At 40.5% G+C, this 14,057-nt stretch overlaps 1 protein-coding gene across 2 annotated transcripts in view; it reads right to left on the bottom strand.

Annotated features, from left to right (window-relative positions):
* Positions 1–717: 717 nt before the first annotated feature.
* The window catches only part of samd12 (sterile alpha motif domain containing 12), a 131,786-nt gene continuing 118,446 nt past the window's right edge, over positions 718–14,057 (bottom strand). For both annotated transcript variants that reach the window (XM_004548946.5, XM_004548945.5), the window contains exon 5: positions 718–5,251. In XM_004548946.5, the coding sequence (XP_004549003.1) occupies positions 5,220–5,251 (32 nt within the window). In that variant the 3' untranslated portion in view covers positions 718–5,219. The remainder of the gene's footprint in view (positions 5,252–14,057) is intronic.

Below are 14,057 nucleotides of genomic sequence, written 5' to 3'. Positions count from 1 at the left end.
TACAACTCTATACAAAAAATGATGGTGAATACTGATATACACGCTAAACAAAGTCCTAAAAACATGCTTGCAAAGTAACCAAGTGAATCAAACACCTAGACACAAACACAAAGTCTAAGTTAGTATATCTTGCAACATTAATAAATTAATTTAATTTTAGGGGTTATTTTAACTTCAGAATACAGAATAATCTTTTTAGTAATAATCAAAATTCATCATCCACTCATTCGCAGTTTCTTAAAATACAAACACCGTATCGCATCCATGAAACACGGCGTCATTATTTTACTCTAAATATGATCATGATTTAGTAATTGAGCGCCACAATGTATCAAATAAAAGTTAAATCTACTGACTGACACGTGGAATCATCAAGAAAGTGTTTAGCGAGGGCATAAATCAAGTGAGCAGTGGGGCAATTTTCTCATAAACCTCTGTACAGTTTGACCAGAGGAGTCGCCTCCTGGTGGCCATCACGAAGAATGCAGGTTTAAGAAACTACATTGGTTTCATTTTTCAGACTTGGAGGCAGTGCTTTTCTTTTATAGCCAATATGTAGCAACGTCCCATCAGTCAGCCCACAACAGTAACAAAAGCATCACTAAACCTAAAGTGCATGAGCTGTACACACTCACAAAAACAGCCAACCTTGCACAGTGTAAATCAGTTTTTTAGAGGATGTGTAATACAGTAGGCGGAATAAACAGAGAACACATATACATGAAGATTAATCTCTTTATTATGTACACTTATTACGATATCAATTCCATTATCATCCGTTATTAGGCACCTTATATGCAGATAGATTGGGGGAAGAGACTTCGCTCATATACCTGTTACAAAAGCACTCTGAGCAGAATTGAAACATGCTATCAGCTGGGCAGAAAATAAATCTGAGATTTGTCCTCTATTTAAATTCTGTTTGAGGTGTCATTTGTTTACATGTATTTACGCATAACTAATGTGAAAGATGTCAGCGGCTGTGACTACGCTTCCTGTTAACTGATGTGTGCGCTGCTTGCATTGTCACTCTGTGTATGTGCTTGTGCATTTGTTTACACGCAAAGTCTGTGTCCTTGAATGGATTTTACACGTGTGTCAGCATGTGTGAAAGTGCTTGTGCAATAACTGTTTGTGTGAGGTTTGGGGATCTCTTGTGTAACAGTGCACTGTGTATCAGTGTCTGTGAGTGTGTGCCAAAACTCTTAGGGGCACTAGAAGTCTGTAAGGCCAGTTCAGGCAAGTTCCTAGACACCTTGGTACAGGTGCCACAACTCAAGCTGGTTATACCTGGAATATTAGAGCCAGCAAAAACTGTGGAAACTTTCCCCTTATGCCACTGGAGTTGAATCTATTCCGTTGCTTCCCTCCCTGCAAGTAGGGAACACACCCTCTAGAGAATATCAATACAAAATCAATATTTTACTCCCTACACCCTGGGTTACCATAGTGCTGCAGTCTGGCATATGGATCACTAAGACACAGTGCTACATTTGTTATGCAGTGGAATGCCTGCAAGCAAATTGACCCCATTTTTTTTTTTAATTTGGGAAAATTCATTTCAAAGACACTTTGGAAGGAAACACATTTTGATATGAATGCTCTGAATAATCCTTTACAACCACACTGAAGTGCTGAGCTGAAAGCGAGTTAGAAAGCAGAGTGCTTTCTTTACTGGACTACCATCGAAAATGATGAAATTCTATGCAACTGTTTCATGTACTGGAAGATCAGAGAAGTCAGGGTTGATTTCGTTTCCTACTAAATTTTAAGAATGCCTGGACATTTGCCTTGTCAGGTTCTTGTGTGCTTTTGACCATATCCAAACATGCTTTTCCTTTCCTTCTCCTTTTTCAATTCAGGGCTGCGGGGGGAGCTGGAGCCTATCCCAGCTGTCGTAGCGCAATAAGCAGGGTAAACCCTGGATGGGTCACCAGTCTATCGCAGGGATAACACAGAGAGACAGCTAATTATTCACATTCCCACCTACAACCAGTTTGGAATTACCCAAATGTGCACGTCTTTGGACTGTGTGAGGAAGCTTGAGTACTAGGACATGAGTGCTCCCCATGAACAACCCCACCCAGCGGATTCAAACCCAGGACCCTCTTGCTGTGACGTGATAGTGCTAACCACCACACCACCATGCTTCTCCCAGTATGACTCCTATGTCCAATAAAGATTAGCAAACTGGTTGGAAACTGGTACAGCTAGCTTTGGTCTGTGTGAACATAACAAGACCCACCTTCTTTCTCTTTTCTACAGATTTCTAAGTTTTTGAAGTGCTGGTATATAGATTCTGTTGTATGCTAAGCTAAGCTAACAGGTTGCTGCATGAAACCTTCTACAGGTAGACATGAGAGTTAAACTGATACAATAGTTTAACTTTTTAAACACAGTAAGATGTTTGTTTTTTTTTTTTACAATTTCAAGACTTTATTCTGATCTTATTCTGTCATCTAGTCTTATTCTTATTACAAGAAAACTCCTTAACTTAAAATGTAACCTCTTAGAGCTAGATGTTTAATTGACTGATATCGCTTTTTTAGTTTTTTTGCTATGCTGAGCTAGAGCTAGATTTGTACATCAATATGTGCTATGACAAAGATATCAGAGATACCTAGTAACAGGTTTGGTGATGCCCGTTTGATGCTGCTCACAAATGACTAATGATTATAGTATCATGAACACCCAATACTTCTCTAAGCTAACATGCTAGCCCAGAGCCACTGCTACAAATTAGCCACATGTTTCTAGCTTTCCACTGACACAACAAGACCTTACATGTTGTACAGCTTGTTTTCTTTAGGTCTTCTAATCCCAAAATTGGTGATTTGTTTCAATGAATAACACCTCCACGAATATATCACCCTCCACTGATTCTTTGACACATGGTGGCAGATCTGAATTTTTTAACGCACACCTCTATTCAGCAACTCTTTACCAATTCAAACCATTCCTTCAAGTTTGTTTATGGACATTTTCCAAAGAAAAGGAAATCAAGTAGTAAAGAAATCAAACTTAAAGGAAGCTTCAGCCCTCCTCTTCCCTGCTGTAGCCTTGACAGCCATGGACACAGCACCACCACCCAACCGTGAAATAACCACTTGTGTTTTAGCCCGAACAACTCCATTCCTCTTGACTGTCAGAATACACCCCCCACCCCCGCGGTTTTTGTAATCCTGGAGGACCAAGTGTATGTCCCGAAGAGGTGATCAATACTATTCAATCTGCTTGCAAGTCTTTGCTGCATTAGGCCGCGGCTGCTATACAAACCATGCATGGGTGGACACAGAAGGACCGGTGTGCAAATGGAATTCCACTAAAATGTGATGGCTCTCAGGGGTCGACCCCGTTTTTGTTTTTTTCCCACCCCGTATTCTCCTCCAACTGCAGCTGCTATTTTTTTTAAATGTGCCTTTGATTGACAGATCCCGTCCAGGAAAGAAAAAGATGTTGCCGTGACAACAGCTCCTGCTACACCAGCGTGGATACGAGCTTCTGATAAATATCACTCTGATACACTGAAATCAGCAGCTAACACTGAGAGGTCATTATATTGGCTACAGATTTTTATAATGTCTTTACACTCACAGACATCATGAAGTGCTCCAAGTTACAGCTGTTTTGTTTCATTACAGACAAATGTGCTTTTAAGTGCTGTTAAAACGTCTATAATATCAACAGTGAGTGGCCATTATTCACATTGACAGTAGAGATTTGAGTTTCCCATCTGACATAAATAGGATGCGGTGTATGTTCCCAATATGACTGAGAGAAAACATTTCCATGTTGAGCTTTTGCACACAGCACGTCTTCTTACTACACTATTTTCAATATATCTCATCTAAAAATAGTTTCAAGCAGTGAGATGGAAAGCAGACAAAGCAATAAAGAGTTGGTGAAACAGAGGGGAGGAAATGAAAAAGGCTCCTCTTTTGTTATCTCTGATGTCTTTTCTTCTTTTTTTTTCTCTCTCCTCATTAGAGTAAAGAATTTCAAGTCAAAGCCCCTCTTTGTTCAAGGAGCCCTTTTGCTTTGCCTTCTTCTTCTTTTTTTCTTTCAGCCAACCCCCCTTTGGGTTGCCAAATTAGTTTACCTACTAGCACCAGGCTTTCAGTGACACCGAGGGACTTTCCTCCTTGCAGTTCATCTCCGTTTCAGGCTCTGCTTCATCTCCACTGGATTGCTTTTCGCAACAGTGTGACTTGTTTCAGGGAGCCAACTTAAGCGTACCTAATGTGATGCCAGGTTCAGTCTTTATTCTCCTACTAAATGTTGTTTGTTTTCACAGTGAAGTTCTTTCAGGCTTACTGTCTACCCGTAGATATATACAATATAGTGGGCAGAGGGAGACACAATGGACACTTCACCGGGTGTTGTCAAAGACTGTTCACAGGATCTATGCATAGAATGAGAAAGAGGAAGGACACTAAAGCACATACATGGTTGTGTGTGTTTTGGTGTTACCCTCTCATGTTTGAGGAAGTACAATCTGGATATATGGAGGAAAAAAGGTAGAAAGGGAAGTATAGAGTAGTATAATAGCAGTCCTATGGACAGTCTTTTTTGCTGCTTTTCTGAGAGTCCTCAGCGGGGTATAACCGGGATCGGTAATACAGCACAAGAGTACGCACGGGAGAAAACACACATTAAAGTGCTACGATGAAGGAGCTAACATGCCACAAACAGTTCAGGACTTGTGTTTGAGTGATTGGAAAGTGGGTTATACTGTAGATGTCACTTTTTTACTGTAGGGATAGATAGGCGGCGGTGGGGTCCTTAAAGAGCCTTAAAAGCACAGACAAAGCAGAAATTATCTCTTTGCTCAAATACCTTTTGGAAACCTTGTTAGGCTAGAGTTTTGGGAGAAGGAGTGAAGAGAGCTATGAGAGAAGTCAATGCGTGAGAAGGTTTGGCTGCAAAGGTCAGGAATGACTGGGGATGGGGCGTCTGCAATGGAAAATATCGGTCAGGCTCCGAGAAGCTGCGAGCAATTGTTTGAACTGCGAGGAAACAGCGAGTCAGAACTTGTGAGAGTTCACAGGAGTGGCTGGGACGAAGGCATGGTTTCCATCCAGATCGGTCTTTGGAGAAATAGAGGTCGGACACTGAAGAGATGGAGAGCTGTGATAGGTCCAGGAAGAAGTGTAGGTGGGTGTCGACAAGGCGATGCGTATCAGCGTCCTTTTGCGGCTGGGAAGCCCTTCTCCATCAATCTATGGTGAAGACGGAGTGCACTCCAGAGAGGCTGCAGAAAATGAGAAAAAAAAGAACATTGGAAAAAGTTTATGAGAAAAAAAATCTTCAGAAAACACAGTCCCCGCTGAGATGAGGTTGAGAAAAATCAGAAATGGCAAGAAGGAGAAAAATAAGATAAAAACAGAAGAGCAAAAACAGAAACGATGAGGAACATCTCTGGAGGAGCCGGGAGAAGGGTTCAAAACGAAACCAAGCAAAGTGACGTAGATGAGAGAGGAAATTAAGAAGTTGAGATCAAACAGAGAGGAAAAAAAACAGAAAGGGCTGAGATAACAAGCATGGGCACAGTAAGGCATAAAAATGGATCTAGTGGGGTGGTGGTGGTGGGATTGGTGGAATTAGAAAAATAGAAGAGAGAGGCGCGAGATAAGAGAGACAGGATAAAAGAGAGAAAGCGGGAGAGCGAGCGAGGGGGAGGACGAATGAAAAGAGGAGACATAATTATAAAATGGCACGAGAAAATCAATGCAGTGGGCATCATTGTGCTTGCAGGAGCCGTACAAAGGGAGGTGGAGAGCAGCAGTGTGTCCATCAAACAAGTACACACCAGCACATGGTGTCTCTGTCTCTCTCTCACACACACACACACACACACACACACACACACACACACACACACACACACACACACACACACACACAAGGACTTCAAATGCAGAGTGAAGACAAGGAGGATGAGTCAGGCAGATGAAGTGGAGAGAGACAAGTGACATTTAGAGCTCACTCGGAGCATGTAAAGACAAGGCATAAAGATACATGCCAACCCTGCCTCTGACAACAGCTTTTGTACGTGTGTGTGTGTGTGTGTGTGTGTGAGAGAGAGTGTGAATGCAGACCTTGGTGCAACAGATTTGTGACTTTATACGTTACTCTTTTCAACAGTGACAGCTGAAGCTCAGGGAAAATAGCTAACACAAAGCTGAGATGTATTTTTAAAACTTTTAAAAGTACAGTTCAGATCTTTAAAGTACAAAAGCCAGTACTTTGATGTACCTTGACAGTACTCCATTACAATTAGAACGCGTGTATTACAATCCACTTTAAACAAATGAAAAAAGCAAAATGTAACCAAAAGTACTCAACCTTTCACTTCAAACTATAAAATATAATTAGACAGTTGATTATATGTGACTAATCCTTTAATAAAATATAAGAAGTCTTTTGTGATCATTTAAAAACTAAAGATCTTCTGACTTGAGTGTTTTTGGCTCAAAAGAAAAAAAGTTGAATAAATGCTCGGGTCAGACTCTTTTCAAAGGTCATCTATTACTTATATTTCTAGCTCAATAATTTTTTTTTTAGATGCTATGCATGATTCACAGGTTAAAATGAATTGAATGATCTGATACTGGCTCTTTGTACATCCACTAAGTTCATCACTGAGAAACAAGGCAGAGTTTCTCCACTTTGTTCTGATTGGCTGTTCCTCACGCACAGACGGCCGGAGCCGTTTACCTCAGATAACCATATAAAGGAATAGCCTCTGTCTTTGACATCATAAACATCCAAGAATAAAAAAAAACGGCCTTAAACAGAGCAGTCTAAAGCCTGAGCGTTTGGCTCATAAGGAATACTCGTCCACATGCTGACACCAAAAATGTGAAAATCTGGCAATGTGTAATATGAGCATCCATCACTGTAACAGTATGCATATGGCAGGTTTAAAAAAATGGAAAAGTATCATAGATCTGCTTTAAAGAAACAAGATTAACACATCAGCAGACTTCCCAGTGCGCACTGTTTGACATTTGAATCTCTCATGAGAGTCTTCTTTTCATTGTATAATCCACCCCCCCCCTCCCCCACCCTGCAGATATGATAGGAACATGCTGTGCATCTGTTCATGAATTATGGCTGTTTCTTTTCAAAATAATCTAAACAATAGTATTTATGATGATGGTTTGTACTTGATCTGTAACTGTTACTGGATGCAGTCTCATATATTGTCTTTCTCTGGTACAAAGCTGCAGCTATAAGTTCTTGTCACATTAAAATAAATTATTCACAAATATGTTACTTACAATAGAACAGATGTTAAAAGTGGTTACAATTGTACCATTTCATGAAAAATTATTAGTTCATATAATATTTGACATTTAATAGCAGCAGCACATCTCAAAAAAGCTGGGAAGTGAGCAACAACAGGCTGGAGAAGTAAGTGGTACTAAAAGGAAACGGCTGGAAAAACATTTTGAAACTAATCAGGTTAATTGGCAGCGGGTCAGAAACAGGATTGGGTATAAAAAGAGCATCTGAGAGAGGCAGCGTTACCAGAAGTAAAGATGGGCAAAGGTTCACCAATCTGCAAATAACTATGTCTGTGACAAATTGAGGAAAAATTTGGTGTGAAATTGTAAAGACTCTGAATATCTCATTATCTATAGCACATAATATCAGTCAAAGATGATGAAAATCTGAGCAATCTCTGTGTGCAGGGGACGAGATCAAAAATCAGTGGACGCCCACAATCGTTGGGACCTAAGGCAGAACTGGACTGGATGCATCAGTGCCTAAAGAACTGTCAGCTTGCACATCTGCAAAGGCGCCATCAGTGCTGAAAGGCATATCCAGGTTTTAAAGCGGCATAAGCTCCTATCGAGACGGCATCTTCTTTTAGGGAAAGCCTTGCATATTTCAGCAAGACAATGTTAAACCTCATACTACTGCTATTACAACAACATGGCTTCAGAGTAGAAGAGTTCAGTTGGTTAACTGGTCTGCCTGGAGTCCACATCTTTTACCATCTGAAAACATTTGTCTGGTTATGAAATGAAAACTACAACACAGAAGATCAGAACTGTTGAGCAGCTCGAATCAGGCGAGAATGGGACAAAATTCCTCTCCAGCAACTGGTTCCCTTAAGTTCCCAGATGTTTACGGGCTGTATTTAAAAGAAGACGGGATGATACAAAGTGGGGAAACATGGCCCTGTCTTAACTTTTTTTAAGATGCGTCTCTGCCAGTGCAAAAAAAGCAGAGATGAGATTGTTATCCTTATCACGATGGAGGGGGTAGACTTCCCAAGTGAACTCTGGAGCTATGTTGTCAGGGGCAACATGGCTGCTGGTATTGGCTCTACTGGCTGGGTGACAAGCTAAACTAAGTATATTTCATAAGGCCTCTATGGAAACAACAACAACACCCTTGCTACCTGTATCTGGGTTCCAGAGACCCCACCCAAGATCCAGACCTGGGGGAGGGGTGAACTGCTACTGGTCGGGCATTAGTTCATGAAGTCAGGCTTGGCTCAACTCCAGTGAGCCGCATGTGCCGGCCCTACTGCAGACCCACCACCCAAAGGATCATGCAGCTGTGGAAGTTGAAGGCTTTGGCTTCCAATACCTGGTTACTTAAAGTCTTAGGTTCAAAGTGTTTTTTCCTTCTCCCACATACTGAGTTTTAACATGCTACTAATCTAACCCTCAGCCATATAAATAAAAACACTGCAGCGTTAAATACTGTTAGAAACACACTTGAGACTGTCCGGCAATGATTAGCTTGTTTAAGGAGTGTAGGAGTTGAGTGATGCATGCTCAGAAGCATGTATACATCACGTCAGGCGGTGCGCACACAACTGGGCGCACACTCTTACTCCTTGTTAACTGCATTAGTGCCAGGGCTTATCGGTGCAGCAGGACCACACACCACAAAAGGCTGAAATTCATTACAGTCGTAGGAGGGCCCTGACAAGCTGTCAGCATGCTCAAAATGTTCTTCAAATCCCACCCTCCCTTTAGAGGTTCGCTCTGTCTTTTGAGGATCGGGAGAGTACTGAGAGCTATCTGTTTACCCACACACACTCACGCATGCACAGGCGCGCACACACACGTACACGCCTCCTGGTCTACATCTTAATTTCAAGGATAGTTTGCATTGTCACACGCAGAAGCAAACGTCTACATTTACAAAGCAAAATGAAAAAAACCCTCTTAATTTCATGGGTAGTTTACATTGACTATCACACACACACACACACACACACAAATAGAGCACACGGCGTATGCAAACACATTACTCTGACATAGTGCTAAATGGAGAGCAGGCCCAGAGGTGCAGTTCAATGACATACTCTGTATTTCCAATTTATGTTGGTGTCACTGCGTCTCTATTGGCTGCTACCACACACACACACACACACACACACACACACACACACACACACACACACACACACACACACACAGCATCTTAATATAAAGGATAGTTTTCTGTTATGACTAGAAAAACATTTCCCTGAATGCCACAGAGATTACCGTTGCCATAAAACCACGCAAAACAATAAAACCATAGCTCCTCGTAGATCCTTTATTTTTATATATTTTCCAATCTACTTGACCCAGTAAAAAGCAGAGTTTCAAAAAAAAAAAATTGGAGTATGAGGCTCCTTTAGCTAGCACTGTTTCAGTCTTCAAGGACAGAAAAGGGCAAAGTACTTTGAAAAATCTTTTCTTTAACATAATTACTATAATCTGCCAAACCGAAATTAAACTGAGCAGCGTGTGAATGCCTCCCTGACATAAGTGTGGAGCGTGTGTGTGTGTGTGCGCACCAGCATCTGACAGAAAATTATGATTTCGGCATGCGTCTGTGGTGTGTAATCGCAAGTGTGTGTGCGTGCGCAAGTGAATGAGAGGCAGAGAACAGTTGGTTTGTCTCCAGTTAAACTCACCAATTACAAAACCCACTTTTCATGTTTACGGCCCATACGTAGGGAAAACTGATATATTACTAATGTTCTGTTTCACAGTGTAATACACACGGATTCCATCTCATGCCCATATGTTCGTATGTTCAAACATAAATGCTTGCAGGCCTACAACACGTGCACACAAACTCTCTTGTATCGACAGCGGCTCGCTCTTCTGTGCCACCGGTATGACTGATCAACGTGATTTGCCTCTATTAACACATGAGCAGCTTTATAGAAACAAGGAGTTAAATGTCCAGATCATCACATTTTCCCCGTCTGTCTTCCTGCCATACTTCACTCACGCTGTCATTGCCGTCTTTTTCTCCCCCCCCCTTCCTTCGTCTCCTCTACAGCTTGCACCCATGCATTTGTAATCAGAGCTGTCCTGCTTGTTCAATCAAAGCACACCTCAGCGTGCGGCTTCATCTGCCGCCTCTCTGCTGCGTGCTGCGTCTCGATGTAAAAATGTAAACGAGGACGCGGTTGCGCCGATTCTGTCCGCCCTGCTTTGAACTATCTGCTCCATACGGGCTGGATCCTGCACCTGGTGGTGGTGTCCTGCTGCTGGGTCACATTAAGATGAGTTTTCAAAGGATTGCTCTTCATTATCGACAAATCCCACGGAAAGACGAATCCACAGCGTCAAGTGTCATCTATGCAGTAAAAGTCTGCCGAGACAGGAGCTCCATTTATGTCCACAAAAAAAAAAAAAAAAAAAAAAAATACAACTGAGCCACGGCGTTGCACTGACTAACAGGTTCCTTCATTACAATGAATGTGGGCACTGTAGTTTATTTTGAGCCAGTCCCACACACAGATTATTATTGCAACAAATGTGCATAAATGTGTGGCTGAATGTAGTCCAATGAATACACAAATACGCCAACAAATTTAACTCAGTTTACTCTTGTTGGAGTTATTTTTGCTACAATACAATTAGTGTCATGCACTCTATACCAAACACACAATCATGGTTAACCACATTTAGCTGAACATCTGTCTTCTGTGGCCTTCAACTGAACACCTTTGGGAATCAGATGTTTTAGATGTCCACCGCAAGCAAAGCAGCGAGTCAGGGAAAATCATGTGGAAGAACGGTGTTCAGTCCCTCCAGCAGAATCCGAGACACTTTTAGATCAATGCTGGGGATATATAAGGAGTTTGGTGGCATCTTACTAAGAGAGTTGATAGTGGTTTTTGCTTGAATCTATAATCCATAAATTAATTGTGACCCGTTAAATGTACCAATCGATGATTTTCTTATTTAAGATATGTAGATACTCGAGCCTCCGTCGTGCTCAGATAAGCTTTATGGAGCCTCGTCTTCCAGCGTCTGTTTAAAATAGGTCATCTTATTCTGCGAGTCAGAGCAAGCATGCCTGCTTCTCTTCCTGCCCTGATTTCAACAACATAAACAACTGACGGGATGTTTCCCTTTCTCCGTCTCTCCATCTATCTCTATAAAGCAGAGCTCCTCATCAGCGTAACCCAGAGAGGTTAAATAAATAAGTTTATTTTATGCAGAGCGAGCGAGAGGGGAACGGAAGTCCTCAAAGTGCTTGTATTTTGGTTTTCGAACTCGTGTCAAGTTGAATTTGTTTGCTACTGTGCCTTTTCCAGTGCCACCTGCCAACACATACAGTGACACATACTCGCACTTTGCACATGCACAGACCTTGCCTCCATGGTTCGGCTTCCTTTAGTTGCTCAGCAGGGCACTGTCAAACTGAGCTCAGCACTGTGCTGCTCTATCATGCAGGATATCTCTACCGAAACGAAGCTGTCACATCGTCAGGGCTTTAAAAAAAACAGTGATACAAAGAAGCAAAAAGCGAAACAGTAAAAACAAGCTTTTCATTTATTTCAGAACATCTATGCTGTCATTTGTTTGTATCTATATTTTTAAGCATGTCTATGTGGGGAAGTCTGCGTAGATATGCTTTTAGATCATTGACTCCCAAAGTGTGGTCCGCAGCCCCCTAGTGAATCATTAAGGCACAGCAGGTGGGTCACGAGATGCCTTTTACAATAAATAAATAAACAGAACCAATGAAACAAAAGCAATGGAATTCAAATGTTAAACATTATTCTGGATTTTCTGATATAAAAGAAAGTAGGTTTGGGGATCTCTACAGCACATCATCCACATGGACCCCAGTATAAAGGTCCTAATGTTTGGTTTTGTGTAGTTTTTGCAACCTCTTCAGGCAGGGCTACATCTAAAATTTACCCGTTTACTTGCTAAAATGAGACTCAAGTAAGAGTAGATCACTATGATAAAAGAAAAATGACATATAACTCTGAATGTTATATTCCAGTTCTTGAAATGGTTTCGATCGACTGAATCAAGGCGGAAACGCAACAGACACTGGACAATTTGTTACTTCTAGAGCTAAAACAACAATGAGATTAAACAACTGGGTCAACATTTGGTTGTTATGATTAATACCAATTCAGGATGCTTACTGCAAATGGTAAGTAACATTACTTATCTTCAATTTTGCAAATAAAAACATTTGCAAAATTCAAATTTGTCTCAATTAGTGGATGCTGACACGGATCCCTTACTTTTCTAAAGTTATTTTTTTGAGCATTGCAGGCTGTGCTGCAAATTAGTGAGCAGATCTTCATTATCTGTTAAATTGGATTCAGAAGATTGAAGATGTTGGTACTTATTTTATACACAAGAAATATTCAAACTACAGTTTGACTGTAACTGTAACAGAAAATCTCAAGTAACTTTTCAGGGGATTTCATTCACATCTTCATCAGAGTTTTGCAGTTCCATACTTGAGGCTTAGATAACAACTGAACAAGTGTCATACATACCAAGGAAGTTTGCCTTTAAAACCTACACATTTTGGTTGAAAGCTGAACAGCTTAAGTCTCTTAGTCTGCCAGTCTGGTCAAATGTGGTTATATGTTGCTGCTTTCTCTAGTCAGCCCCAGATAGAAGGTACTAGTTGATTTTTCTTTTTTCATTATTGCACAGTGAGCTTGCTCTCCCTGTGAACAGACGTTGTAAATGAGTAGATTTGGAAAGTAAACAACTGTGCTAACTAGTGTTGTTCTGTAATTCTGTCATGTAATGTTAAAAAAAAGTCAAGTTTGTCAGAATAAACTGGAACATAACAAGTCAGATGAAGCAAAAAGTAACAATATACTACATCAAGATGTTCATGCTAGCATGGAAGAAACCAAGGCTACTGGTGCTAGCATTGCTAAGGTTAGCCAAACCCTGGAAACTCCCAACACTGTGTTTGGAACATCGTGTACAGCACAAACTGCTGCAACATTTAAAGCGGGATTTTATTAATGAGGAATGTGATGAACGGTTTCATATAGCACTTAATGTATTTGTTTGCAAGACATTTTCCATCCTATCCATGAATATGAAAATCATCCCAAACAACATAAAACATACATTTAAATTTGTACGTATGTATCATTGTAAATTACACTCGTTCTGAGAAAAAGTGCAAACCTAGTTGCTGAAGACGTGATTTCGTTGATACATGTAACTTGATTGTTTTTTTTTTTTTAAATTAACATATTTCAAAGAACAGTAACTATGCACTGAAAGTTGTGTCCCACAACATATGTACCATGCTGCCAATAAACATACTTAACTTGGAAAAGGAAGGGACAAATCCATGAGATCACACGAACAAAGAGGAAGGGACATAACCGAGCGATATGCTAACACCACAGGTAGACTAAAGATCAGTCCTCTTTGTATTTTTTTTTTAAATCTTTTCTGTTTTTGTTAGGTCACAAGGGTTACATCTGTTGCCCTTGCAATTATATGAATAGTAAGATTTTAAAATAAATATATAAAATTACTAAAAATTTATATTTGTGTCTATTGAAAAGTTGGGCAAGGTAGATTTTGAAAATTCTGAAATTGAATTAGTATTCAGTATGATGCTGATTATCTTTAACTTAAATGTCAATGAAACAATATATAAACAGAGTTGTGCCAAGCAAAGCAAAGTATGGCTTTAATGCCTGAGCTGGGCGAATCTAATTTTGTGATGATTTATTATCTGTTTTTCTTAAGTACAAAATAAAATGAAATACAAAATGACAGATAAAGTATATGGTG

This window comes from Maylandia zebra, linkage group LG22 (genome assembly GCF_041146795.1).
Source record: "Maylandia zebra isolate NMK-2024a linkage group LG22, Mzebra_GT3a, whole genome shotgun sequence".
In the NCBI taxonomy this organism is placed as follows: domain Eukaryota; kingdom Metazoa; phylum Chordata; class Actinopteri; order Cichliformes; family Cichlidae; genus Maylandia; species Maylandia zebra.
This window is presented reverse-complemented; position numbering and strand designations above follow the sequence as displayed.